We start from the raw sequence: 27977 nt of genomic DNA, 5'->3' as shown, positions 1-27977 counted from the left end.
GAAATGCCACTGTGAGAACTGTGTCTCCACCGCCCCCACCCCCGCCGGCCCCCGCCGTCTGGGGCCAGGATGGAACCAATGTCAAAGGCTGCACGAGTGTGGTTCCCCACAGAGCAGGACCCTTCTGTCACCCTAAGAATAAAAAGCCAGTGTCCTCCAGCAGAAAATTGCAAATAAAAAGTTTAATTTCAGAAACTGAGTTCGCCGTTTATAAATACACTAAAACATAGTCAATGCAAATCCAGATTAATAACAGGTACAGGTTTTTAACAAAACAATTTTTCTAAAAGGTCACAGGCAAACAAGTGACTTGCTTCATCCAGAACATTTAATTGGTTTGACATAGGAAAATGAACCCTTTTCTGGACGTTGCAGCAAAAACTCTGAAGACGTATCATTGTTCAAACAATCTGACAACTGACGCTTCATTCTGATGTCCTTGGGATTCTGAAACGCCCCCGTGATGGCTGACTCTTCCCTATTATATATAAAAAAATCTAAACACCTAAGGCTATTCTTACAACTGCGATATAACAATCTTCTTCCCTGTTAATAAGCCATCTCTTCTAAAAAGAATTTTATACATAATTTGATCAAAGTGGGGTCAGCGGGGTCAGTGCACAAATTTCAAAGGATAGCTTCGTGGTGTCGCGACACCAGGTCCGAGGCTCGGGGCGTCCCCGACAGGACCGCCGTGAACTGGCCACTGCGCGTGGCCCACGGCAGGCGTCCGGGGGCTCGTGATCAGCGGTCGGGGCATCTCTGAGCGAGCCGACCGTGTAAAACCTGAATGAAAAGCATGAACCGGAACCCTCTCTTTACCACATCACTACACAACCAACATCGCGGGACACATCTAAACTTAATTTTGTCTTCAAATGCCACACCTCTGTTGCAGTAAACAGGTATGTTCCAGAATATTCTCTGTACTCCTCGACATACTTTATAGAGCCTGCAGTTAAAAACTGCTCAGCCAGGATGGCTTGAACTCCACCTCCTATTTACAGATTTCATTAAACAGCCACAAAAGCTGTTTTGTTGAATTAAAGCAATTTTTTAACTAAAATACAGTACCTGATTTGTGGTTTTTACATAATTGAATAAAAAGCCTACAGGATAAAATCGTTTACATCTTCTCTGCCAGTCTAATAAAACAAATTACTAACCCCCAACTTTTAAAAAACTTTACAGTTATGAATGAAACCCTAGTCATCGTATTTCATGATCGGCAAGACAGGCTCTCTGTAGCGGGCCGAGAGCCCGCGGTGACACCCGGCCTGCGGTGCTGGGAGTAAGGCACACGGAGACATTACAGTGAAGCTGGACGGTGAGGCTCGTGCCACCTCAGGGTGCCGGCCGCGGCGTCCCACGCGCCCCCACCCCCACCCCCCCGAGCGCGCCACCACCCGGGGACAAACAGCTGGTGCCTAATAACCAACAGTATTTTCCGTTCGTTCGGTGGCTCCGCGGTGAGTTTCAATACTGAAAGTATATTAAGGGAAGATTCACTTTCAAAAAGATGAGTTTTTCGAAGTGTTCCATCATGAGCCTGGACTGGCCAAAGCCTCCGTTCTCGGTGGGTGTGCCGAACAGCCTTTCGGAAGGGACGATGCTCGGGGGGCAGCCCAGAAACCTGACGGCCAGAGCGGAGAGGCCTGGCCAGGCCGACCTCTTCAGGCTCCAGTAGGTGAGGGGGTCGCAGCTGTGTTCGAGCACCTCCTCCTCCAGATACGCAAGCACCATGTCCTCGGGCACCTTCGTCTTCTCCTTGGGGCCCTTCCTGGTCATCTTGGCCACGAGCGACCACAGGTCTTCCTCCCCAACCGAGTCTCTGGAGGGGGAGCCTGGGTGGCACCCGTTGGAGACGGGTGCATCCTCTGAGGTAGAGTTGAGCTCCTCCAGTTCCCTGATTAGATCCTGCTTGTACTGCGTGGCCTCCTCTTCCGAGAACAGGGAGGCCTTGTAGCGGGGGTCCAGCAGCGTGGCAAAGACGTACCTGGGGTCGTGGAGCGTGGCGGCCAGCCGGCTCACCATGGCTTCCTTCAGAGACTTGAGCATGGTGTCGATGCCCATGGTCTCCTCGAAGAGCATCTCGATCTTCCTGTTGAGGATGTGGATCATGGGGATGACCTGGCCGAGCGTGGACGCGTGCGCGCTCATCTCCCGGCTCGCGGCGTCGAAGGGCTTCAGCGCGTGGCACACGGACTGCATGACCTCCCACTGGTCGCAGCTGATCAGCTCTCTGAAGTTGCACTCGACGGACATCTCGTTGATCGCCCGCTTCTGCTCGATGAGCCGCTCGAGCATGTGGAAGGACGTGTTCCACCTGGACGGGACGTCCTGAATGAGGTGGCGCTGGGGCAGCGCGTACTCCTTCTGCAGCTCCGCCAGCTTCTCCTTCGCTTTGGGCGACCGATGGACCCGCTCACATATCTTCCGCGCGATGCTAAGCAGATTCTGGACCATCCGCTGGCTCTTGATGGCCTCGCCGACCACGAGGTCGACCGTGTGGCTGAAGCACTGCACGCTCGCTCGCTCCCCTTCGCTCAGTGTCTTCCCTATGCTCGGGTTGTCGGTGACCGTGATCCCGACCTGAAGGCCGGGGGACGTCACCCAGGCCTCCCACCAGCACTCGAGCTGCTTCCTGATGCCGTTGCCGCCGTAGTCACAGTCGACCTGCGACACGTCCAGCAGGGCCGAGCAGTGGCGGTCCTCACGGTACGGCCGGGCCGACGACGCGAAGGTGACCCAGTGCGCGGTGAGCGTCAGGTACTCGCGGGTCTGGTTACTCATCCATATTCCAGACGTGAAGTGGACGACGCCGCTCTCCGCCTCCTTCAGGTGGGACATAACTATCTGCTTCACATTATCGTACATGCCTGGGATGGCGGTCCTGGAGAAGTAGGAGGGCGAGGGCAGGGAGTACTGAGGTTTCAAGTATTCGAGCAGCCTGTTAAAGCCAACATTGTCTACAAAAGAATATGGCTGGAGGTCAAGTGCAATCATTTCGGCTATGAGACTTGTGATTTTTTTGGCAACTGGGTGGGAATCATAGAACTTCTCGGCGGTGTCCTCCAAGGAAGAGGCTCCCGACAGCTCTGCGCCCAGGGGCCCGCGGAGGCCGGGTGAGGAGGGCCGCGCGGCCCTGGGCGCGTCCGCCTTCAGCGCGCTGCCGTGGAACCTCTGCAGGTGCCGCAGAAGGCAGCTGGTGCCCAGGTTGGTGGGCTTCTTCCCCCTGCTTATCGTGCGGCCGCAGTGCAAGCACACGACTTTCGTGGGGTCTGCGGAGCAGACGGAGAAGTGATTCCATAGCTTGGAGGTCTTTTTGCTGTGAATGGGAAACATAACTTGATTGTGTTTGGTAACCGTCGCTGGCAGGTCCGTCAACTTGGAGGAGGAACCCTCCGCGGAGGCCAAGGTCGCGTACGGAGAATCTGCCAAACCCGCACCCAGCAAGCCCTTCTGGCTCCCCACGACCTCGGGGTGGCGTCGGTAGAGGTGCCTCATCAGACAGCTGGTGCCCACGTCGCCCCTCTTCCCCCGGCTGATGACACAGGTGCAGTGTCGGCACACCGCCTTGAGGCTGTCCGTGGGCGCCAGCGAGAAGTGATGCCAAACCTCCGACTTCAGCCTCTTCATGACCTTCTTGTTCTGCTGGAACACGGCGCCGGACTCCAACAGGCTGGGGCTCAGCCCGTCTCCCTGCGGCTTCTCGGGGGAGGACGCCAGCAAGGCCTCGCCCACGTCGTCAGAGGACAGGGCCGACGCGTCCTCCGGGAGCGCGTCCCCGGGGTTCAGACGCCCCTGCAAGTCCTCGGCCGGCCGGTCGGGGGACGCGGAGGGGGACTCCTGGGCCAGCGTCCCGGGCGAGGACGACACGGAGCCCGGGCCCCCCTCTGGGGGCGGCAGGGCGGGCAGCAGGGTGGGGGGCGCGGCGTACGGGGGCGGGATGCCCGGGCCGCCCCCGTTCTCCTGCAGCACGATGGAGCGGTGCGCCCGCCACATGTGCCTGATGAGGCAGCTGGTGCCCAGGTCCTTCCCGTTCTTCCCTCTGCTGAACTCGTTCATGCAGTGGATGCACACAGCCTTGGAGTTGTCCAGCGGCGACAGGTAGAAGTGCTTCCACACGGCAGACCGCCGCCGGGACCCGGACGCGCTCTTCGGGAGCGGGGGGTTTCTCTCCGGGCCGCTGTCCGAGGTCTCCTCGCAGTGGAGGGTGGGGAGGGGCGGCGGCCCCCCCGGGGCCTCCTCCCTGCCCACCTTCTCGGAGGCGGACGCGTCGGAGGGCACTTCCTCGGGGGAGACCGCGGACTCCTCCGCCACGTCGTCGCGGGAAGGGACCTTGGACGCCAGTCTGGGGGCGAGCTTGGCGGGCGAGAGCACGGCGCCCGGGTCCCCGGTGTCGGCGGGCGCCGGCGGCAGCCGCAGCGGAGGCGGCGAGAGGGAGGGCGGGGCCGGCACGCCGCCGTTCTCCGGGAGGAGCACCGTGGGGTGCGCCCTCCTCACGTGCCTCATGAGGCAGCTGGTGCTCAAGTCCTTCTCGTTCTTCCCGCGGCTGAACTCCTTCATGCAGTACGTGCAGATGGCCTTCGTGCTGTCCCGGGGGGAGATGAAGAAATGCTTCCAGGCCGGAGACTTCTTCCGGGAGCTCGCGCCCCGGCCGGAGAGCAGGCTCTGCGTCACGGCCTCCATGGCCACGTCGTACAGCGTGCCGCTGTACTGGGAGAACAGGGACCCGTACTCCTCCTCCTGGTCGGCAGGGAGGCGCTGGCCGGGGGGCTCGCGGCCCCCGCCCGCCTCCCCGGCCTCCGCCCGCTCCCCACCGCCGTCGGCCCGCTTCCTGTCCTGCTCGCTTTTAAACTCCACTCCTTCCAGACCGTGATTCGGGAGTCGAACATCTTCCCCTTCTATTTTAAAATTTCTTTTAGCAGAAACAAACTGGCCATCCCCTTTGGGACGAGGCTCCTGGTTATTCTCCATGACTGACCATAACTATTCTGGCTGCCTCGTCGCGTTACCTTAGGTGGGCGAAAACCTGATCCAAAGGCTCATCCGCACCCCCAGACGTACGTCGCCTTCAGCTTTTTCAAGACGATGCCGTCTTCCCGGACGCGCATGAGTGTGGCCGATCGTCAGTCTGACTGGAGAAGAGGGCCTGTGACCGGTGAGCGTGCCGTCTCATCTCAGGGCGCGGAGCACCGCCTGCCAGGGGCCCCAGCACGGCCCGCCGCTCGGCACAGACACCAGCTGACGCAGCGCAGACCCGCGTCCTGTCTCGGAGACCGGAGCGCCGTCATCCTGACAGCACGATGACCCTTGTGCATGATCTATCAAAGAAGACGAAACGAAGGTTAGCTCTGACCTGAATCATACATTTCAAATCTATACTGTTGTGAGCAGATCAGCAACGCGCAAAGAAAAGATTCTATGATGGTGAATTAACATTAAAAAACTTGTTCCTTGACGTTTTACAATCCACTTATACGAGGAAAATACCCTAAAACTGCAAAATAAGCACAAGATAAAGACATGAATTTAAATTCCAACTGCCTGTTCATAAAGGGCTGCAGGACTGAAAACACGCTAAGATGGCATAAAAGGCCGCTGGGTCCCCGGTACAAGGAGCCGCCGGGGACCCTCCCTCTCCCCGCCCTGCCGTAAGAGCCAATACGCAGAACAGGGACTGAACCCTGCTAACCTGTCAGGTCATCAGGTCACAGACTCAACACCGAACAGAACAGAGAGAGCGGGGACTCCCAGCATCTAAGAGGGGAGCCAAGTCCACGAGGGCCGAGCAGCGTCTGCCCCGAGAGCCGCGGTGCCGCACGGGCACCGGGCTGGGCACCGGGCACCGGGCGGGGGGTGGGATCGGCCCCCGGGAACCCAAACGCCGCGCAGACGTCAGGAGCCGGTCTGCAACCGCGAAGGCAGGCGCGTGGGCAGGATGGGTGGGAACAGGAGGTGGGGTCAGCACACAGGGACAAAGTGGACACGTGGGGTTCACGTGGGGGAGGGAGCAGCTAACGGGAAAGTACAGGAAGGGGCACAAATACCAGCACCGGCGCGCTTACCATTGAAGAGTGGACCCCGGCAAAGTACAAGAAGCTTACTTTTTTTGCTACAACAACCAGGGGTTTATTATAAATACAACCTGCACAAAAACTTAAAACTACACACAAATCAAAACCAGAATGGCCCACGGGAAGACAAAAGGCAGATTTCTGACGCTTTGGCTCAGCCAGCCCCCAGATAAAAACCAACAAGGAGAAATCAAGGAAGCACGAAGCGAACAACCTGCGGGAAGAGAGGGGTGTGTGTCACACGGGGTGGCCACGGAGGCCCCGGGTCAGGGAGGACAGGCCCCCTCAGCGACACTCGGCCAAACCCGAGCCGCCCGGGGCGCTGGGGCCCTGCCTGGCTGGGAGGCCGTGCCAAGCCCAGAGCAGCGCTCGGGCGCCAGCCCCGTGGGGTCACTTGCTGGCTACCCGGGCCTGCTGGGCTGGGGTCTGGCCCAGGGGCTGCCTCGGCATCCAAGCGGCCCGGGGAGGGGACGCGGTTACTGTCTGGCCCCAGACTTACTCCGTGGCCTCCCGCGTCTGTGCAGACACAGCGTCCTCGGCCACCACGGGCCCACCCGGCCCACCCGGGGCCAGCACGGCCTGGATGAGGCCGCCAAAGGGCACCGGGTGCCCAGGGCTGACCACCTGATGAGGTGCCAGCCGGCAGGGCCTGCGTCCCAACACATGGTGAGGAACACTTCGTCCTTGTCACGGCAGCTGCAGGACAGCCCGGGCCCTGGGGCTCCAGCTCAGGCCCGGCCAGGGCCAGCTGGCCATCTCGGGTCTGCCGGAGCCAGCGCCAGCCAGCCACTCCCCGCAGGGGCAGACGGCCCTCCTGCCGGGGCCTCTGGCCACGGGCGGTGGTGCTGGTGGGATGTGAGTGCCGAGAGCCACCCGGTCTGTACCCCTGCCCGTGCCCCTGCCTCGGCCAGCTGCCTGGCCCCTCCACCTCACCCGTCAACGTGTGGCCAGGCACACAGACACGGACGCCTGAGCGGGGGCTGAGCCGGGCCCTGCCGTGCAGACCGAGGCTGTCCACGGGCAGTGCCCACCGGCGGCCACACCGAGCAGGCGAGCCATCGCCGAGTGCAGGAGCCACAGCGGCGACGCCGGCCCAGAAGGCGTTCCGGACCAGCGCGCTTCTGAGAGAAGGAAGCACGGTCGAAGGTGATGCCGCAAGACCTGCTCGGGTGAGCCTGCCGGGCAGAGCAGGGTGGATGATCGCCCTGAGGCACTGTGCACGCTTTTCAAAATGGCTATTCTCACCAGAAGCAAACACGGGTTTTTCAGAAAGCATCCCAAAGAACGAACTCCACAAAGTTCGGCCAAATGGTCAGAATAAAAAATAAGCCTGTGAATCAGTATCAGTAAGCACACAGGAGCAGGCCACCGGGGGGGAGTCGGCAAAGAGGGCAAGAGAACTACACAAACTGCATTTCCAGGACACCGTCTGTAATGACACGGTTCACACGTATCATTACACAGAAAACACAGAGAACGAAGAAAAATGAGCAAAAAGTATGACGCTATAAAAACGAAAACCCAGATTTGGAGGAGAGTTTTTAAGAATTAGAATTACGAGTATATATAAAATCAAAACATCAATGAGACACCCACCAGGACGGCTGAAATCAAAAAGACAGCCAGTGACAAGCACGGACACAGATGTGGAAAAACACTCATCCACCACCGGTGGGGATGAAGGCGGTGTGGCCCCTTCGAAAACCACCAAACGTAAAGTCGCCCGTGACCCAGCAATCCCGCTTCTGTGTAGATACCGAGAAGTGAAGATGTGTGTTCACTCAAAAACCTGTACGTGGACGGCATCAGACAAAAAGCGGACACGACCGCCCCCCCCACCCACGAGTAGATGAAAAACGTGACGTATTCCTCTAACGGCAAGACCGTGCTCACCACGACACAGACGAACCTCGAGGTCATCGAGCTACAGGAACCAGACATAGAAGACGGCACACCGTGTGCCCGAATTCATACGAAATGTTCAGAGAGAGACAGAGGAGGGGAGAGGAGGCCAGGGGGTGCGGGAGCACAACGGCAATACTGTTGATGGGCTGGGGGCTTCCTCCGGGGCGATTACAAATTCTGGGATCAGTTGCAACCTTACCAATATACCGCAGAAAGGTTTACCCTGTGGTGTGTGAATGACATCTCAATAGAAAGAAATTATAAATGCGTAACTATAGAATCAAAATAAAGGGAAACGGGTGATTAAAAGCAGCTGAAGGAAAAAATAATCAACTGAAGACGGATCCAAAGAAGTTCCCAAGAAGGCAGCGCTGCCACGGGAGCAGACGGGAGACGCGGCGTGCCGGCTAGTCACACGGTTGAGAAGCAGGTGGGGACGGAGAGGTGGCATCTGATGGGCTCCTGACGGTGTCCAGAACGACGGACAGATGTGGAAATACATGCAAGCATAAAATCCACCACACAGACCGAGCGGAGCAATTATCTGAATCTTGATCCAAATTGACACGTTAATGAAAGCGAAGAACAAAGAGGGTGGGAGAGGGACGTCATGCGGTGAGACTAGCTGGAATCCAAAAAACATAAATCTAAAAAATTATGAAGACGACTGGAGAAACCTGAACACTAAGTGAGCCTCTGAATCTATTAAGAAAGTATTTCTGTGGAGAGTGAAAATGGTATTTGGTCTTTTATGTTCAAGTATTGACAGATGAAGCGATACGCTGCTGGGGTTTTGCCTCAGAATAATCCAGTTTGGGGTGAGGGCGGGCAGAAGCTACAGATGGAACGAGACTGACCGCGTATGGACGATCATGGAGCAGGCACAGGGTGGCGGTCACTGGGGGCACTTTACGGTTCTCTCTACTTGTGGGTATGCTCGAATTTTCCATAATGAAAAAGATATTTTGTAATGTTTATTTTTGAGAGAGAGCATAAGTGCAGGGGAGGGGCAGAGAGAGAGAGAGAGAGAGAGAGAGAGAGAGAGAGAGAGAGAGAATCCCAAGCAGGCTCCATGCTGTTAGCGCAGAGCCTGATGTGGGGCTTGAACCCACAAACCCCGAGATCATGACCCGAGTGGATGATCAAGAACTGGATGTTTAACTGACTAAGCCACCCAGGCGCCCCCTTAAATAAAAAGATTTTAAAATTAAAGACCGGTGCTCCCCCTGCGTAGTCTGGCCGGAACCTGCACAGAGAGCCCGGGAGATCCGTACAGGGTTCCCTTGTCGTCCTAGGCTGATGGATCTGCGTCAATTTAAGGAAACCGTTCTTGGAGGATCAGTGGGAAAAGCTGATGGAAGGACCACCTGGGCTCCTAAGAGGAAACAGCAAGAAACCCAGCAGGAGGCTGAGAAGAAAGGCTGCCCGAACAAGCCAAAGAGGGCACACTGCAGCTAACGTAGTCGTGCCCCAAAACAAGCCTCAGCGGCACCGAAAGGAACGTATGACGTCCCGCGCCCAACAAAGGAAATGAGTGTTCAAAATGGCCGACATCAAACAAAAATTACCAGATGCACGAGAAAGCGGAACGAGACCCCTAACCGGAGACAGCCATCAGTAGACGGAGACCCAGCTATGACACAGATGATAAAATTAGAAGAGCGTTAAAACAGGTAATATGAATATATCATTTGAGGTAAACAAAATGATAAATGTGATAAGGGGAAACTATAAATGAAATTTCTGGAGACGAAAATACAGTATTTGAAATGAAAAATATACCAGACGGGGTTAACAGCAATTTAAACACAACGAAAGATCAATAATTATGAAGACACAGCGATAAAAATAAAACAGGAAGGGGGCGCCTGGGTGGCTCCGTCGGTTAAGTGTCCGACTTCAGCTCAGGTTGTGATCTCGTGCTCCGTGAGTTGAAGCCCCGCGTCGGGCTCTGTGCTGACAGCTCAGAACCTGGAGCCTGCTTCTGACTCTGTCTCCCTCTCTCTCTGACCCTCCCCCCATTCATGCTCTGTCTCCGTCTCAAAAATAAATAAATGTTAAAAAGAAATTAAAAAAATAAAATAAAACAGGATGAAACAAAAAGAAAAAAACTGAGAAATTTAAAATTTGTGCATCAGGGGCACCCGGGTGGCTCAGTCAGTTGAGCATCCAACTCTCGTATCACCTCAGGTTGTGATCTTGAAGTCATGGGATCGAGCCCCACATCGGGCTCCATGCTGAGCAGAGCCTGCTTGGGATTCTCCCTCTCTCCCTCTCTCTCTGCTCTTCCCCTGCTCACGCTCTCTCTCACAAAATAAACTTAAAAAAAAATCAAACAACTTTGTGTATTAAATGAGATTGGGTGGAAAAATGCAGAATGAGAAAAAATATTTGCAAATCATGTATTTGAGAAGGACTTAATACCCAGGAGAAACAAAGAACTCCTACAACTCAACAATGACCCAATTCAAAAATGGGCAGAGGGCTGGACTAGACTTTCTCCAAGGAAGATACACAAAGATGCTCCACACCATTAATTGTTACGGAAGTACAAACCAAACACACAGGGAGAGATCACTTTGTACCCACCAGGAGGGCTAGCACTAAAACATAATAGTAAGAAAGAGATAAAGAAAAAGTGTTAACAAACATGCACAGAAATCGAAGTGATGTTCCTCAAAGCCTGACAATGCTGAGTCTCTTACGTGGCTTTCTGCCGTTTGTGTCTTTGTGAAGTATTTGCCTGAGCTTTTACTAGGCTGGGTGTTTTTTCTTTTTTTTAAATGTCTATTTTTAATTCTTTTAAATGTTTGTTTATTTTTGAGAGGCAGAGCATGAGTGGGGAAGGGGCAGAGAGAGAGGGAGACACAGGATCCAAAGCAGGCTCCAGGTTCCGAGCTGTCGGCACCAAGCCTGACGCGGGGCTCAAACTCACGAATCGCGAGATTGTGACCTAGGCCGAAGTCGGACACTTAACCGACCGAGCTACCCAGGCGCTCCAGAGTGTCTTCTGTTCTAATGAGGCGACTCTGGGTGGGCTCCCGGGTGGGCACTGGTCACCAGAAAGACCACACCATGATTAGAAGCTGGGATTTTCACCCCTGCTCCCCATTCTCCAGAGAGGGGGATGGGCTGGGGGATCCAGTTAATAACTGATCACGCCGATGTGATAAAACCTCCATAAAAATCCCCAAAGTGTGGGCTCCAGGGAACTTGTCGGTTGTGAGCACGTCCGTGTGCCGGGAGGGTGACGCGCCCCAAGTCCACAAGGACAGAAGCTGCTGTGAGTGGGCCCCTCCCCGCACGCACCCTGCACCTCTCCATCCGCTGGTCCGCTGTTCGTCTAACCCTTCCCTACGTGATCGACGGACGAATGGCGCAAGCGTTCCCCTGAGTTCTGTGAGCTGCTCGAGCAGGTTATCAAACCCCAGAAGGGGCTCACGGGAATGTCATCTGGAACCGAGTCGGACAGAAGTTGTGGGCAACCCGGAACCTGCCAGTTGGGAATGGCGTCTGAAGAGGGGGGCAGTCTTGTGGGACTGAGGCGCTCCCTGGGGGATGGGACGCTGACTCCGGGCAGACGGTGTCAGAACGGAGTTCAGCTGTAGGACACCCCGTGGGGGCTGGAGAACTGGTCACTGCGGGGAAAAGTACCCACACATTTGGTGGCCAGAAGTGAAGTATTCTGTGACCTCAGAGTAAGAGTAAAGGAGAAACCAGAGAGCCTCCCTAGACACACAGATAAAAAGATGCTTTCTAAAACGCAGGAGCTGCCAGATTGAATAAAAAGCAAGACTAACTCTGCCTACAAGAAACACACATTTTTTTCTTTTTTTTTTTTTTTAACTTTTTTTTTCAACGTTTATTTATTTTTGGGACAGAGAGAGACAGAGCATGAACGGGGGAGGGTCAGAGAGAGAGGGAGACACAGAATCAGAAACAGGCTCCAGGCTCTGAGCCATCAGCCCAGAGCCCGACGCGGGGCTCGAACTCACGGACCGCGAGATGTGACCTGGCTGAAGTCGGACGCTTAACCGACTGCGCCACCCAGGCGCCCCCCTTTTTTTCTTTTTTAATGTTTATACTTTTGAGAGAGAGAGACAGAGCATGAGCAGGTGAGGGGCAGAGAGAGAGGGAGACACAGAATCCAAAGCAGGCTCCAGGCTCTGAGCTGTCAGCACAGAGCCTGATGCGGGGCTCGAACCATGAGATCGTGATCTAGGCTGAAGTCGGATGCTTACCCGACTGAGCCACCCAGGCGCCCCAACAAGAAACACACTTTAAACATAAAGACACAAACGGGTTAGGAGCCAAAGATGGAAAAGGCATACCACACTGATACTGATCCACAAAAAGCTGCAGTGGCCACATCAGGCTCCGATGGAGACTGAGAGGGACGTGCCAGGGACAACAGGGATGCTACGTAAAGTGACAGAGGGCCAGCTCATCAGACGTGCACACCGGACAGAACTAAAGGGAGACTAGAGTGAGTGACAATTACAGAGATTTCAACACGTCTAATGCAACAGTTAGCTCAACGAGCAGTCAGTAAAGATAACAGGAGTTTTACGGACACTATATCACATGCCCCGAGTGACATTTATTGAATGTCCAACCAACAAAAACAGAACACATGTTATTTACAGGTACACACAGAACATTCATCAAGATCAACTGTTCCAGGACAATAAAGCAAACGTCAGTAAATGTGAAAGGTCTCCGATAAGAGGGGGACTGAACGAGAAACCAACAACAGAATGATATCTAGAAAAATCCAAAATATGTTCAAATCAATAACCCTTCTATATTAAGCCAAGGGTCAAAGACAAAAATCACAAGGACAGTAAAGCAAATTTAATCCCAAAGGAAGCAGAGAGAGAAGAAAACAATAGAGAAAAGACATGAAATCAATGAAACCAAACACTGGTTCTTTGGAAAATCAATAAAATTGACAAACTTCTACACAGACAAAGACAGACATCACCACCACCAGGAACGAAAGAGGGGTACCATCTTAGACCTCGCAGATAGTCAGGATGATAAGGGAATACACAAGCAACTGTATGACGACAAAATCAGCAACTTCTAGGAAACCGACAAACTCCTGGAAAGACACATTACCGAAACTCAATAGAGAGATGACCCGAATAGCCTTTAAGAAATTAAATTTGTGGGGCGCCTGGGTGACTCAGTTGGTTAAGCATCCGACTTCGGCTCAGGTCAAGATCTCACGGCTCGTGGGTTCGAGCCCCGTGTTGGGCTCTGTGCCGACAGCTCAGAGCCTGGAGCCTGCTTCGGCTCCCTCTCTCCCTGTGTCTCCCTCTCTCTCTGACCCTCCCCCACTCGTGCTGTCTCTGTCTCTCTCAAAATAAATAAATAAACTTAAAAAGTTTAAAAAACAAAACAAAAATACCAGAGTGATGAAATCAGCAAAACCCAGATTACAGGAAATTCTTCAGGAAACAACCCAGTTTCCCTAACAAACAAATTCCACTTGAATCCTGACCTGAACTAGCAAATCTATATAAAAATATTTTTTAGAGAATGTGGGAAGTTTGGATACCAGATATGTGATAGAGAGGTTACTGTTAGTTTTAAAGCTGTGATAAAGGTATTGCAGATACAACTTTTGAAAGAATGCTATCTTTTCAAGACACTGAAACACGTCCAGGTAAAGTAGGGTTTCTGGTGTTTGCTTCAAAATAACTGAGGGGGGGATCCAGCTAAACGAGTGGCCACGAGCGAGCAGCTGCTGCAGCTGGGGGACGGCGCGTCCTAATCTCTCACTTCCATAACAATTATTTTAAGAAGGAAAAAAAAAAACCCAATTAGACGGACTGCCGACTTTTCAAGAGAAGCAATGTGAACCAGGAGACAAAGGAATGGTACCTTCAAAGTTCTGAAAAAAGGCCAAACCAGAATTCAACACTCAGCAAAAATATTCCTGCAGAAACTGATCTAAAATAGAAACCCCGTCAGACAAGGCAAACGCCGAATGTGCCTGTACCGAAGGAAAGGCGGACGGGGTTCCTTCAGGCAGGAATAACGCAGCCCCACAGGGAGGCTCAGTGACGCGGAGACGACGACAAGAATAATAAAAATAGTGGTGGGTGCTCGGTACGCCCCTCACACCTGGGGACCCGTGCTTCTCGAAACTGATCAATGGAATTAACTAAAGCCATCAAGACACCCGCAAACCTACGTGCATGTGCATCGTGAATAAAAACCGTAGTTCACCCTGATAGCTCCCACCTCAACCCAACACCACAGATCCTTCTAGCCTCCCCCTTTCTGCATCTGTGGCTTCTTTTTCTGGCTCCCGCTATCCTTAAAGATTTTCCCATTTGCTCAATCCTACAACATCCACAAAGTAGTTTCAGAATACTAACGCGGACCACCGAGGAAAAACAAGCGTTTGAAGTCGAGACGGTGATTTATAAACGTTTGTGTCTGGGCTTGTGGGTTCAGCACTGGGTCCAAGAGTTTCTTGGGTCGGTCTTCCCTCTTAAACGTAGTTATTTTATTCCTTTGAAACACAATTAGGTTCACTCGTTTCTGTCGATAACACAGCACAGAACTAGAACAGCAAAACCAAGATCTCGAGGAGGACGTCACCAACGAGGCAAAACCAACAAGCAATTTCCTTCCCTCCAAAATAGAAGCACAGAGAACAAACCAAAAACGTGTACAAGGCCTACGTGTACGAGGTAGCAGACCTGCACGGGACGGAGCCGCCCGGGGTCTGACACGATGGCAATCCCAAAGCAGCCGCAGGTATTCACCGGACGTCCGGAGGACGGCGTTTCCCGCCCCGCGACAAAGCTGATGTGTGTCGGCGGTCCGAGGTGAGGTCCAAAGAGGCTGGGCGGAACAAGCAGCCAAAAACTTCCTTCCGGGGCAGAGACCTGCGTGAAACTGCCGGGAACGGACTAAATGGAGCAGCCTGGGGAGAAAAGCAGCAAAGGGTCGAGAAGGGGCCTCCGAAAGCCAGCCGCTGCTCCAGAGCGTCAGGACGAGGGCCTCTGGAATCCGCGTCGTCCGCGTCAGACCAGCCAGCGCTCCAGGGCGTGACCGGAGGCTCAGGACACAACTTGTGGCGTCGGAACTGCCACCCTCCTTCCCCGCGGGAGCCATGGAAGCACCGGCCCTGCAGAGTCCCACTCGGCAGCTCGACCGCTACCTGACCTCCATCACGGGTCCCTCGAAAAGCCCCATTCACAGGGCACGGCTGTCACGTGAGCCGATTCAGAGCTCGCTTTGTGACAAAAACCCCTTCCCCGGGGAGTCTGTTGAAAACAGCTGCCAAGGCCGCAGGGCCAGCTGGGGCCAGCAAGCACCTGGTCACAGGTGTAAAGGGAAGATCCGGGACCAAGAGGTCTACAGGGAGCTTTGAAAAACTCCGGCCAACTCCCAGGGATGCAGAGGACACGCATGTGCAGAATGGTGCATGAGCCCAGGAAAGATGTGAGCGGCCACCCCAACCCCTGCCCTCTGGCCGCAAGCAGAGGGTGAAGGTGACGACAGAGTGCTCCGGGACAGACGCACACACACAGCCCCCGGCAGGGACGGCAGACACACCGGCTCGAGGCGTTTAAGGAGGTCTCGGACCAGGGGTGGGGGGTCGGGGGGAGGAAGTCTCGGACCAACACTCAACTGACCACTAGGCTCACCAAGCAGAGACAGCAGTGGCCAAACGCTACAAAGAACACAGACTTTCTAGAATTAGTTCGGGAAAGCCATGGAAGAAATAGATTAAAACAAAACAAAACTCCAGCCACGAAAACAAACACGAGAGGGAGGAGGATCTGATGTCGTTTTCAACAAAATCAAAAGTATTACAAAACATGCAAAGAAGCAGGAAAGCATGGGCCAGACACAGAGGAAAACAGTCAAAAGAAACTGTCCCTGAGAGGACCCAGATGTTAGACTTACTAGACAAAGACTTTTTTAAAATGCTTTTTCTGAGAGATATGGAGAGATGGAATGTGAGGGGGGAGGAGAGGCAGAGAGGGAGGGAGACACAGAATCTGAAGCAGGTTCCAGGTTCCAACATGGGGCTCAAACTCACGATCTGCGATATCCTGACCTGAGCCAAAGTCGAATGCTTAACTGACTGAGCCACCTAGGTGCCCCGCTAGACAAAGACCTTAAATTGGGCATTATAAATGTGTGATCTGAATTAAAGGAAACAATGTACACAGACGATGTATAAAACATATAACAGCTCATCAAATAAACGTCAACATACAGAGAAAAATCTTAAAAGAGAACCAAGCAGGAATTACGGGATGTTGAACTGCAGGACAACGGACACATTCACTAGAGGAACCAGCACACTGGAAGGCAAGTCAGCGAGAACAGCCACGTGGAAAGCCAGCAGGGGAGCACGGCCCTCGACACACCTGCCCAACATGGCCCACGTGGCCAGAAAACACGGGTTACACTTCAAAGGGCTAAAACTATGCAAGTGTCCTTCACCCACAATGCAGTTAGGTTATAAAACACTAACAGAAGGGAATTTGAGAAATCAATAAATATTTGGAAATAAAAGCACATTTCTAAATGATCTGAGTGTCAGAAAGAAATTACAAGGGAAATTAGAAAGTATTTTCATCTAAATGAAAGTAACACACCAAAATTTGGATGTTGAAAGGCTCAGAGAGGGGCGCCTGGGTGGCGCAGTCGGTTAAGCGTCCGACTTCAGCCAGGTCACGATCTCGCGGTCCGTGAGTTCGAGCCCCGCGTCAGGCTCTGGGCTGATGGCTCGGAGCCTGGAGCCTGTTTCCGATTCTGTGTCTCCCTCTCTCTGACCCTCCCCCGTTCATGCTCTGTCTCTCTCTGTCCCAAAAATAAATAAAAAACGTTGAAAAAAAATTAAAAAAAAAAAAAAGAAAGGCTCAGAGAGAAATTTATAGCTTTAAATACCTGTATTAGAAAAGAAGAGGGGTGCCTGGGTAGCTCAGTCGGTTGAGTGTCCCACTCTTGACTTCAGCTCAGGTCACGATCCCACGGCTCGTGGGTTCGAGCTATGCTGACAGCATGGAACCTGCTTGGGATTCCCTCTCCCTCTCTCTCTCTGCTCCTCCCCCACTTGCCTACATACTTTCTCTCTCAAAAATAAACAAACATTAAAAAGAAAAAAAGAATAAAAACTAAGCTAGAAGCACCATCAGAACAAGTAAACTCCACAAATGATCACTTAAGACAAACAGCAAAGAAAAATAATTTTTTTTAACGGAAAAAAAAAAGGACTAAAAAAGACTAGAGAAATGGAGTGAAAGGCTGATGAGAAGATCCAACAACACACACGGAATGGGAGCCCCTCTCCTCCCCGCAAAGTCGGAGGGGACAAAGCAAGGGAACAGAGCACTGAAAACTTAAAAACCTTTCCTGAAGTAAAACTTGTGACCCTACATATTGACAGAGCAAGCCGTGTGGATGAGAATCCATGCCCAACAATTAACACTAAAAGAGAATTCCATTCCAGCCAAAAACAGAGTCACTTATATTGGAAAGAAAGTAAAATTCTCATGCATCTGACAACAATGTTTTATGCTAGAAGAGAATAACATATTTAAGATATTCAAAGGAAGAAAATGTGAGCCGAGGACTTTATATCCAGTCAAACTGACTTTTTAAAAAAATCTTTTAATGTTTATATTTTTTTTTTGAGAGAGAGAGAGAGAGAGAGAGAGAGAGAGAGAGAATGTGTGTGTGGGGGGGGGGAGGGGCAGAGAGAGAGGGAGACACAGAATCCGAAGCAGGCTCCAGGCTCCGAGCTGTCAGCACAGAGCCCAACGTGGGGCTCAAACTCATGAACCGTGAGATCATGACCTGAGCCGAAGTCGGACGCTCAACCGACTGAGCCACCCGGGTGCCCCAGTCAAACTGACTTTCAATTGCAAAGGACACGTAAAAACTGTTATTGGGGCACCTGAGTTCAAGCCCCATGTTGGGTGTAGAGATTACTTAAAAATAAAATCTTTATTTATTTTTTTATTTATATTTATACTTATACTTATATTTATATTTATTTATTTATTTATTTTTAACGTTTATTTATTTTTAAGACAGAGAGAGACAGAGCATGAACGGGGGAGGGGCAGAGAGAGAGGGAGACACAGAATCGGAAGGAGGCTCCAGGCTCTGAGCCATCAGCCCCGAGCCCGATGCGGGGCTCAAACTCACAGGCCGCGAGATCGTGACCTGAGCTGAAGTCGGACGCTTAACCGACTGAGCCACCCAGGCGCCCCAAAAATAAAATCTTTAAAATGCATTTAATATGCTTAAATCTGAGTTCATGGGACGCCTGGGTGGCTCAGTCGGTTAAGCATCTGACTTCAGCTCAGGTCATGATCTCATGGTTTATGAGTTCAAGCCCCACATCGGGCTCTGTAATGACAGCGCAGAGCCTGCTTGGGATTCTCTGTCTGTCTCTCTCTCTCTCTCTGTACCTACCCAACTTGCATGCTCTGTCTCTGTCTCTCTCTCTCTCTCTCTCAAAAATAAAAAATAAATAAGTCAACAATAAAATCTTCAACTGGTCACCTTTGGAGGAAGATAGAAGATTGGTTATTTTGAAACCTGGCAGAGAGAAGAATCAAGCATTTACCTCGGGTGTCCTATGTGAACCCGAGCCCTAGATAACCAAATGACGATGACAGGTTTCTCTTACTGGAAGTCCGGCTCATACACGCAGCTGCAGTAACTCAGCAGGAGCATCACCGTTTTGTAACTTGTCTGGAATTAACGCATGTCGTCCGTGCGTCGTTGGCTGCCAACATCGAGAAAGAAAGACATTGCACGTTAGGTGTCTCCTGATGGACCACAACACCCCTGTGAAGGAGCCTTGCCGAGTCAAACCCGCATCTGATCAAACCTCTATATCCAACTACCCCTTTCCAGGAAACCAGGGAGCGATAACACTACACGGGAGGACCGCCATCGGCGAAATCCAGACTGTGAGAACCACAGGCCAACCACAAAAAACTTCCACGGGAGGTGGGGGGCGAGCTCCAGATAATACTGAAATGCCATCTAAGTCAACAGGCAGAACTTAACTAGGACCTGGAGGTACGTGATTCGGTCACAAAACTACGTAGAAAAGCAGGGACGGACTTGCCATACAGGCCAGGCTGGCAGTTACTTCCGTCAGGACGGCGGGGGGCGGTGGGGGAGACACGGATGAGGGGTCTGGGGAGCCAGCAGAAGTCCGTTTCTTGACCCAAGTGATGGTCACAAAAGTGTCCACCTTATAACAACCCATCAAACCACACACTTACTTCCTGGTTTCTGCGTCTGTGCTATACTTTAAAAAGGCTTAAAAACCCAAACCGTATGAAACTATGTTGACGAGGGTGCTGTGGTGTTGGTTCCAGGGGCCAACAGACTGGCAGAGACTGGAGAGCCCGGGGACAGGCCCACGCACAAGGTCTGCACACAGCAGACTTTTGACGCTGGAGACGCTGGAGAGCAGCGAGCAAGGAGGATCTTTAAACACATGGGGCCACGACAATTAGATCTCCGCGTGGAAAAAATGACACCTGACCCTAGTTCGTGCCATCCCCCAAATCGACGGTCACGCTAAAGGCAAAACAATAAAGAACGTAAGATGGAGAAACATTCTTACGACCTTGACTTAGAGCAAAACAGAACTACCAAGGGAAGATGGACAAACCAGGCCACATTAAAATTAAGAAACTTAAAAATCAAGGAAATACAAATGAAATCCAGAACACCATACACCCTGTAAAGCGGCCACACACACACACACACACACACACACACGCTGAGCCGACAGTGCCAGGGGCCGGACTAGGACACGGAAGCCCAGCCACCCTGGAACACACTGCAGCCCCCCACGCTATCGTGTGACCAGTCACAGGGTCACGCCCACAAGATGCCTGGAGACCTGCAACAAAGGACAAATCCAAAAACGTTCGTGGCAGTAATCACAGAGGTGTAGGTGGCTCCTCACCGCAGATAACATGTTGTGATAGATCCGTGCGTGGGATAGCCCACAGCCACAACGAAGAAACCGTCATAATATCCAGCAACCACGACAGTGAGCAGAACACGCACCGCGTGACCCCCGTATATGAACGACAGTGGCACAGGCCGGGAAAACAAGGGACTTTGGGACTGGGGAGGACAGGGGTGGCGTCCGTCTCTCGAGCTGGTGACGATTCACAGAGATGAGCACTTGTCCGCGTGTCTTATGCTTCACGACACAAGACTTACACTCTGGAAATCACCCACACAGCCCCGGCAGCCGCCCCCCAGTGCCCACCACGGCTGCCTTCCTGGCGCACGGGAGGTCGGCCAGGACCGTGCCGGGTGCAAGTGGGCGCCCACACAGACACACGTCTACAAGGGGATACGCAACTTAACTGCAGTCATCATGAAAGGCTTTCACTTTCTATTTTATACAGTCCTCTGTTGCTTGACTGATTTTGTGCCTATTATTTCATAATCAGAAGTAGCAACGATATTGCTAATTTAAGAAAACCACTGTCATGGGATCTAGCAGCTTACTACTAAAGAAAATCAACTTTTCCTACTATTTTGGTACAAATTAAAGGGGAAAAAAAGAAGCGTGTTATCTTTGGTTTTCAAACCACAAAAGGATTATGCTACTGTGGCAGTTTTGATCAGTCTGCATAGATAAAAAGGACCAGTAGGTTTTTGCCACCTACCCCTGGAGAGGATTTCTCTGGATGGTTCTGACCCTACTCTCCAGCAAACAGAAACAGGGTGACCAATGACAACGTGTCAAACCCAGAATCCTTCTAGAACAAACTTCATCACCCTGTCCGCGGTTGGCTGCCGCCGCTTGCAGCCCGGGGCCCCCGGGGCCCCCGGGATAGGAGGCCGTCCCAGGTCTCTGCAGCCCCTGGGGCTACCTGACGCTGACTGAACATTGAGCAATTAAGGAAGTGATGGCCCCCTCGGAAGGTGCGACAGCAATGTCAACTTCCAGAGCAATGAAAGGGCGGGGGGAGACAGAAAGAATGCACCCCAAAACCAAAGTTCCTTCAACTTACGGTACGTTTCTTAGGTTCAAAGACAAAAATACCAAAAAGTAAAAGGTAGCTTCAGAGGTTCCTTTCCATAGGCTAGAAAAAGTAAGGCGTATGGACGTGCTCGGACTCAGAGAAGTTGCTGTTCTTTTATCAACGGGACGAAAGAAACCACCTTCCAACTCCACGGCGCTGAAGTCCAGAGCAGAGTCAGTGCCCGGGGGGCAGAGCTGCCCGGCTGTCACCCTGGGCCACTTACTAACACAGCCGTCTGTTTACTGATCTCAGACACTCTGGGCGACAAACAGCCATTTTAGTATTTTTCATTTCTCACAGCCACATCGAAGCATATTAAACGAACACCACTCCGAGATACCAGGTCTCACTGGGTCGGGCTGGCAAAGACTGGGTGCCGGACACACCCTCCGTCTGCGAGGCTGTGACAAGCCTTCAGGGGACCACACGCTTGGAGGGGAATCTGGGAACCCCTGCTACAGTGACATCCTTGGACACAGCAATCCCACCGCCAGGACCAGACCCCAAAGACAGCCCTCATCCAATACAAAATAACATCTGCCAAGTCTGGTGACTGTAGCGTCCTTCCGAGGCCGGACCACCACTCAAACACCCGTCGGGAAGGACGGACACATTCACAGGTGCTGAATAAAACAGCGAGGCACACACACAGTGTAAGAGTACCTGCTACCTTTTATGAAAGACCAGCCGGGAGCTATACACAGACGTGTACGTGCTTGGCTTTGGGGGATAAAGCAGACACAAAGATGACTGCCTGTGAACAGTAGAGGAAACAGGGACGGGGTGAAATTTCTGATATCTTCCATAGGATTTTGACTTTTGAGCCGTGTAATTATTTTGAACGTAAAAATAAAATCTAAAAATTCCTCATCTGAAACAAACAAACCGAATTTTTTGTATCAAACGAGCAACATAATGACAGACAAAAGAAGGCTTGTTTTATTTTTTTTTTTAATTTTTTTTTCAACGTTTATTTATTTTGGGGGCAGAGCATGAACGGGGGAGGGGCAGAGAGAGAGGGAGACACAGAATCGGAAACAGGCTCCAGGCTCTGAGCCATCAGCCCAGAGCCCGACGCGGGGCTCAAACTCACGGACCGCGAGATCGTGACCTGGCTGAAGTCGGACGCTTAACCGACTGCGCCACCCAGGTGCCCCAAGAAGGCTTGTTTTAAAACGCACTGTTTTATTACTAATACGTAATACTAAGAACAAAAGGAAAACCCTCAAAAACAAAAGCACCTTATGGGCGCCTGGCTGGCTCAGCTGGAAGAACACGGGACTCTTGATCTCAGGGTTGTGAGTTCGAGCCCCACATTGGGTATAGAGATTACTTAAAACTAAAATCTTAAACAAACGCGAAAGCACCTTAAACTCGGCTAAGTAGTGTCAGTAGTAACCCAGCATTGTAACATCACACCCTATTTTATGTATACTTGTCCATAAAACAAGTAATTATGCCAATGATATTAAGAATCAAGATTTTTGTGGCGCCTGGGTAGCTCAGTCGGTTGAGTGTCCAACTCTTAATTTTGCCTCAGGTCACGATCCCAGGTTGTGGGACTGAGCCTCGCACTGGGCCCCAGGCTGCGCATGGAGTCTGCTTGGGATTCTCATTCTCATTCTCTCTCTCTCTCTCTCTCTCTCTCTCTCTGTCTCTCCATCTGCCCCTCCCCACCCCACAAGCCTGTGCACGCACGCTCTAATTTAAAAAAAAAAAAAATGTATGTATGTAAATCAAAGAAATTAAGTAAAACTTTAAAATAATTTCAAATCTGTACTGAAAAACTCAGGAGGATCTTACAATGTTTTAAAAAACGTTTCATAGTTCTGTCCACGAGACAGGTGCTTAGAGCAGCAATCGTGCACAAACACAGTGAACACATCCAACACCCAGGTCTCGGCTTCTAAACACTTTTCTGCACTAACAGGAGGCAAAGCACTTTGGAGCAGTGGCTGATGGCAGGTCGGGAGAGGGAAGGAAAGGGCCAGAGAGGTGCTCTCACAACGATGCCGAGTGAGGGGCAGGCGCCACATCGCGGGGGCTCACAGCTGCTCAGCTATCACCGCGTGCACGCCGAAACACAGAAGACGTTAATAGCCTCTAACGCAATGAGTAAATAAAATCCATCAGTCTGCACTGATACTCAAAACAGAAAAAGGAAAAACAAAAGCGTTTGCCACGGTGAAGGTATGACCGTCTGCCCCCCTGACGAGCGGTGATAAAGGGAGAGGGCCCGGCGTCTGTCCCCTCTTCCCAGGATGCCCGGGTGAGAGGGACACGGATAAAATACACAACATAAGGAAGCGGGCCTCGGTGGCAGGACGGCCTCCGAGAACGGCGCGGCAGGCGGCATCCCCCTTGGGAGAACGTGCCGCCTGACTCCCACCCTCTTCCCGCCAGATCACAGCACACGGGGAGCCAAGTTAAATGACACAGTGCAAAACAGATCCTGAACACGAGGCACTCACAAGACGACCGTCCTAGTCTCTTCAAAGAGTCAATGTCACGGAAAACAACTGGGGTGTGGGGGGTATTATTCAAGAAGAACAGACACTAAAGAGATGTGACAGCCAATGCAATGACACAGAGTAGACTCTGGTTTGGAGAAATCAGCTACTGGTTTCAGAGCGGCCGGCCCACGGGTGCGAAGAGACCACTGTTCCACGTTCTAGACGTGATCAGCGATGGTGCTGCTGGTCACACAGAAGAGTCTCCTTTTGCCTCTTCTTTGGAGAAAAGGGCATTTAGGGGTGAAGCGCTGGAAAACACGCAATTTCCTTTGCAGGAGTGCGGCCAGCGCCAGACGGGCCGAAGGTGGCGGTGATGGCGACACGCCGCCAAGCGCTGTCAGAAACTCCACACGTAACCTTGAAAACACTGAAGCATATTTGCACCCAGCTCTCCGTGAGCCGTCCAGCGCCCAGGGAATCAATGAGCCACAGCGACAGCCCGCCCGGTTCACACTGGACACGACCGTCTTCCCACAAGGTCATAAACCGGGACCAGGTGTACGTGGGCGAGTCACTTTACACACCCCGAGCGGGAGTAACCGTAACCGACACGTTCTAGGGCTGGACACAGCACCACGCGCCTCGAAGCCGGAAGTGCCACCAGGGCCGCTGTGCTCACACAAAGGAAAAGGATAATCCAGTACCAGCTCCACGGATCTGGGGGACAGATCCGAGAGCACGGACAGCTGCTAAGGGTTAACATCGGAAACCCAGAACCAGAGCCCTTCCCGTGAGACGCGGTCAGACACGGCGATAAGGCTACCTTGGAAACAAAGCACATTCCAAAGCAAGCAAACAGACTGTGCTAAGGTCAGCCGGTCCCCGTGCTGTCCCTGAAACGTTCTGGGTCGCAGACCAGGGCTCCTTGGTCGGTTCCGCTCACTCGTCTCGTGGGTCCCCTTTACCCAACACCAGCACCCTCGCTCGCTGCCTCCCCCTTCCCGTGGGGTCCAGGGCAGTCCCGCGAGGGATAGGCTGAAGCTGCTACTGTGGCTGGAAGCTGCTAAGAGTCCTGAAAGCGTCCCTTTACCTACAGGATGTGGAACACGGCCTCTGTGACAGGGAGACCGGAGCGTCCAGGAAGAGCCCCCTGCCACCGACGCCGCTCCCCCGAGTGGAGAGCAAGCGAGCAGACCCTGAGGCGACGGTCAGTTTGCGGTGGCCGTGGATAAAACGCAGCCCCTCACGCTTCACCTCTGTGGGGGCGCTGAAGCAGGACAGAGCGCGTGCGGGGCCACCCAGGCGGAGGAGCCATCGCATGGAGGGCACTCGGGTGGGCCAGCAGGGCACAGCCCACTCACCCTGCTCCCCAGCCCAGGAGCAGCGGTTTCCAGGGCACTCGGACCGCTGGGGAAGGGCCGGGTGCGGCTGCGGACAGGCCTTCACACGGCAGGTGCCCACGAGGGGCGCAGCCTGCCGCACACCGGGCGGGACCCGCGGGACTTGGGCTCAAGCAGACGGGTCAGCCTCTCCACCACACCGCCCCTGCTTCCTTGGGGTCTCCGTCTGTAGCCCCCAGACCCCTGGGCTTGGACTCCGTCCAAGAAGGGGTCTTCCTGGAACGTACTTCTCAAGCAGAAACTGCCCTCACCTCTGCCCGCACCTGCCTGTATTTTCCTGGCCGGGCCTTCTTCTCTGGTGTAAGTCTATGCCCAGCGTCACCGCTCAGGTCTCCTTTTCAAAACCACTACTGCCCCCCGCAGGTAGAACCCTGCTAGGTACAGCGTGAGAGGCCAGCATACCTCCCAGTCAAGCACCTGTCTCTCTCAGGAACCCCTGCCTCAGAAACGCGGAGCACGAGAAGGAAAGGCTTTATTTTTCTCCCAGCAACGCTTCCAGAATTTGAACTGCCCGCAGCTCGTTGTCAAATAACCGGCAAGGGAGTGATGCGAGCTATTTCAGAATGAAGAAAAATCCGGGCGGTGGAAAGTGCGGTGAGGGAGAAGGGCAGGAAAGACAGGGCTGTACCAAGGGGGAGCCCCTGGAAGGGGAGAGGACCGGAACCCTGTGGAGTCCAGACCCCGAGGCCGCAGGACGGTCGGGGCCGGCGGCGCACTGTGACATTTCCGCGCAGCTAAACTCAGTAAAACACAGAAGGTAAGTGAGAGCCACGGACTCCGACTGCTTCCGTTCTCGAGCCCTGAGATTCAAATAGTGTCTTCGACACCAAACAGTAATTAGAAGAAAGGCAGTCCAGCCTCGAAACGGTGTGTTGTGTGCAGAGAATGCTGGCGAGGAGGAGTCCAAGGGGCCGCTCGCCACCGGTCCCAGGCCCCCGGCACCAGGTCCGCGCCACGCCCGGCGTCACGCACCTGCTTCCCTCCCCTCACCACGCGATCATCGCCGCGAGGGAGTCAGACCGCAGTCTGGAGACCACAGGAGCTGGCGCCAGGCGAGGAAAACCGCGACACGAGGTGCAGAGAGGCCTGCCCTGGCCACCCCCGCTCCCGGACCCCCCCTCCCCTGCCGCTCCGTCTCCAGACTCTGCGCCGTGGGGACAGGGTCTGGATGGCAGGTCCTCGCGCTGCCTCTGCTCCGTGAACCCTGCGTGCCGCTGCACCGCAGCGGAATGGGATTCAATCGACTGCTCCAATAACTTCCTTTAAATCTCCCTCCGAGCTGTCAGGACGTTCTTTCCGCAGCCTGTGTTTTGCACAAACCTCCTCACTTGCACGTAGGGACGTTAGAGAACAGTGTTTTCACACCCAAAATACCAGGAACAGCCAGAACGGTATCAGGAAGGGGTAGCCGTCAAGGAGACTACCTGTCGGGTAGACTGAGTCCAAGCTCCCTTCTGACACAGGAGGCTGACCGGGTCCCGTGGAACTTCTGAGGACGCCCAGAATTTCTCTTACCCCGTGCTAGGTCTTTCAGCGAGAAAACATTAAGCAGATATGCCCCGAGCAAGGGTCAGGGAGGTGAGCACAGGGATGGGCGCCAACAGCCCACAGGAAGCCCTCCGAGGAGATAGAGTTCAGCTCCTGTGAGCGCTTTCCTCTCAAAAGGAAACTGTTGAGTGACCAAAATTAATTCCTAAGTGAAATCTGACTTAGTCAAAGCACTTTTTTAAAAACTCCGACTAACTCCTTCCAAGCCTCCCGATTTTATCACCACAATACAGACAAAACAAACATTAATATTTCTAATAAAAAGCCACCAGGATGCCCTTGCCCTAACGAACTGGCCTCGTTAAAGCCTGAAAAGCATTTTTTTTTTTTAAACCATGCACTCGATTTAGTCAGAGTTAACTTCAAAACAAATAACTTCCCTTTTTTACAAAAAGAAGAATGCCAACAGAAGCTGGTCCTGATGCCTGGCGGAGACCTCTTCCAGAGAGGTGCGCGGGGTCCCCGAATGTCACCCCAAACCCGCGGAGGGCGCCAGGGGGTCGCCAGGGCTGGGCTGGGGGAGCCCCCGCGCTGCAGGCGCTGCGGACAGAGACACAAATGCCCGGGTCCGGGTCCAGACCGACAACCACAATTGAAACCCGTGTGAAATTACGCTTTGCCATTTGATTCCTACCTTACTGATTAAATCTGAGCGGCGGTGCCCAGAGGCACGACGACCGAGGGACCCGCAAGCATGCGCCTCCTAAGACACTAGGACGACGGGCCGTCTCTTCCTGGAAATACCCCTGAAGACGAGCTACACCGAGAAAAAAACCCCAAATGCGATTTGTAGGGCAACTCGCTGTGGTGATGGGGGGCCAAGCGCTGGGAGAAGACGCGCCCAGGACCCCCGGCCCCCGGCCCCGCACCTCGGGGCTCCGCACCCCGTCCCGGCCGCACCAACTTTCTACCACTTGAGATATTTTGTCAACAAAATCCTGCCGTCCGGAAGACGCGTCTCGGGCGCAACCGGCGCGGCCCGCCACACGCCAGCTGTCAGCCGGGGGGCCGGGGGGCGCAGGGCGCGGGCCGGGGTCGCGGGGCCGGGGCCGGGGGTCCCGGGGGCGGGGGGCGGGGTCGGCGTCGACCCCAGCCCTCCGGGCACCGCGGCCGAGTCGGGGGCGCGGGCGGGGTCCAGGCCACCGCAGGCCGCACCCCCAAAGCCGCCCCCGGCCCGGCGCAGACAATGTCGCGGCGCCCCCGGCCCCCCAGCCCCGCAGCCCGACCCCGACCCCACTTCGACCCTCGCCCCCTGCCCCCGTCCCCGTCCCGGACCCCGACCTCCGACGGCGCACCGGGACGGCCGGGCCCGGGGCGCGAGCTCGCGGCCGAGGCACAGCCCGCTTCGGCCGCCCGCCGCGCACTCACCGCGGGCGCTGGGCTCGGGGCGGCGCGGCTCCCGCCCGGCTGCGGACGACGGCCGGCGCGGGCGGACGCTCCCATTCATTAGCCGCGGCTTTGTCTGCCCCCGCCGGCCCCTCCCGCCGCCGCCGCCGCCCGCCCGCCGCCCGCGACGCCGCCGGACGCTGCGCCCCT

At 53.7% G+C, this 27977-nt stretch overlaps 1 protein-coding gene across 3 annotated transcripts; it reads right to left on the bottom strand.

Moving 5' to 3' along the window:
• Window positions 1-167: 167 nt before the first annotated feature.
• Window positions 168-27977, bottom strand: ZBED4 (zinc finger BED-type containing 4). Of its 3 annotated transcripts, XM_023257645.2 has the most exons (3): window positions 27810-27977; window positions 18661-18759; window positions 168-5327 (listed from the first exon to the last, which is right to left on the bottom strand). In XM_023257645.2, exon 3 carries the CDS (start codon window positions 4978-4980, stop codon window positions 1477-1479), a length of 3504 nt encoding a protein of 1167 aa, XP_023113413.2. In that variant the 5' UTR covers window positions 4981-5327; window positions 18661-18759; window positions 27810-27977; the 3' UTR covers window positions 168-1476. The 3 variants fall into 3 exon arrangements, with proteins under 3 accessions (XP_023113413.2, XP_023113412.2, XP_044918474.1); XM_023257644.2 differs by lacking the exon at window positions 18661-18759; XM_045062539.1 differs by lacking the exons at window positions 18661-18759; window positions 27810-27977 and adding an exon at window positions 27076-27370.

Source organism: Felis catus, chromosome B4 (assembly GCF_018350175.1).
Source record: "Felis catus isolate Fca126 chromosome B4, F.catus_Fca126_mat1.0, whole genome shotgun sequence".
Lineage (NCBI taxonomy): Eukaryota > Metazoa > Chordata > Mammalia > Carnivora > Felidae > Felis > Felis catus.
The sequence above is the reverse complement of the archived record's forward strand: the minus strand, read 5'-3'. Positions and strand labels throughout refer to the sequence as shown.

Excerpts from the sequence above, each read along its gene's own strand:
- ZBED4 (XM_023257645.2), bottom strand. The coding sequence starts at position 4,980 with ATGGAGAATAACCAGGAGCCTCGTCCCAAAGGGGATGGCCAGTTTGTT.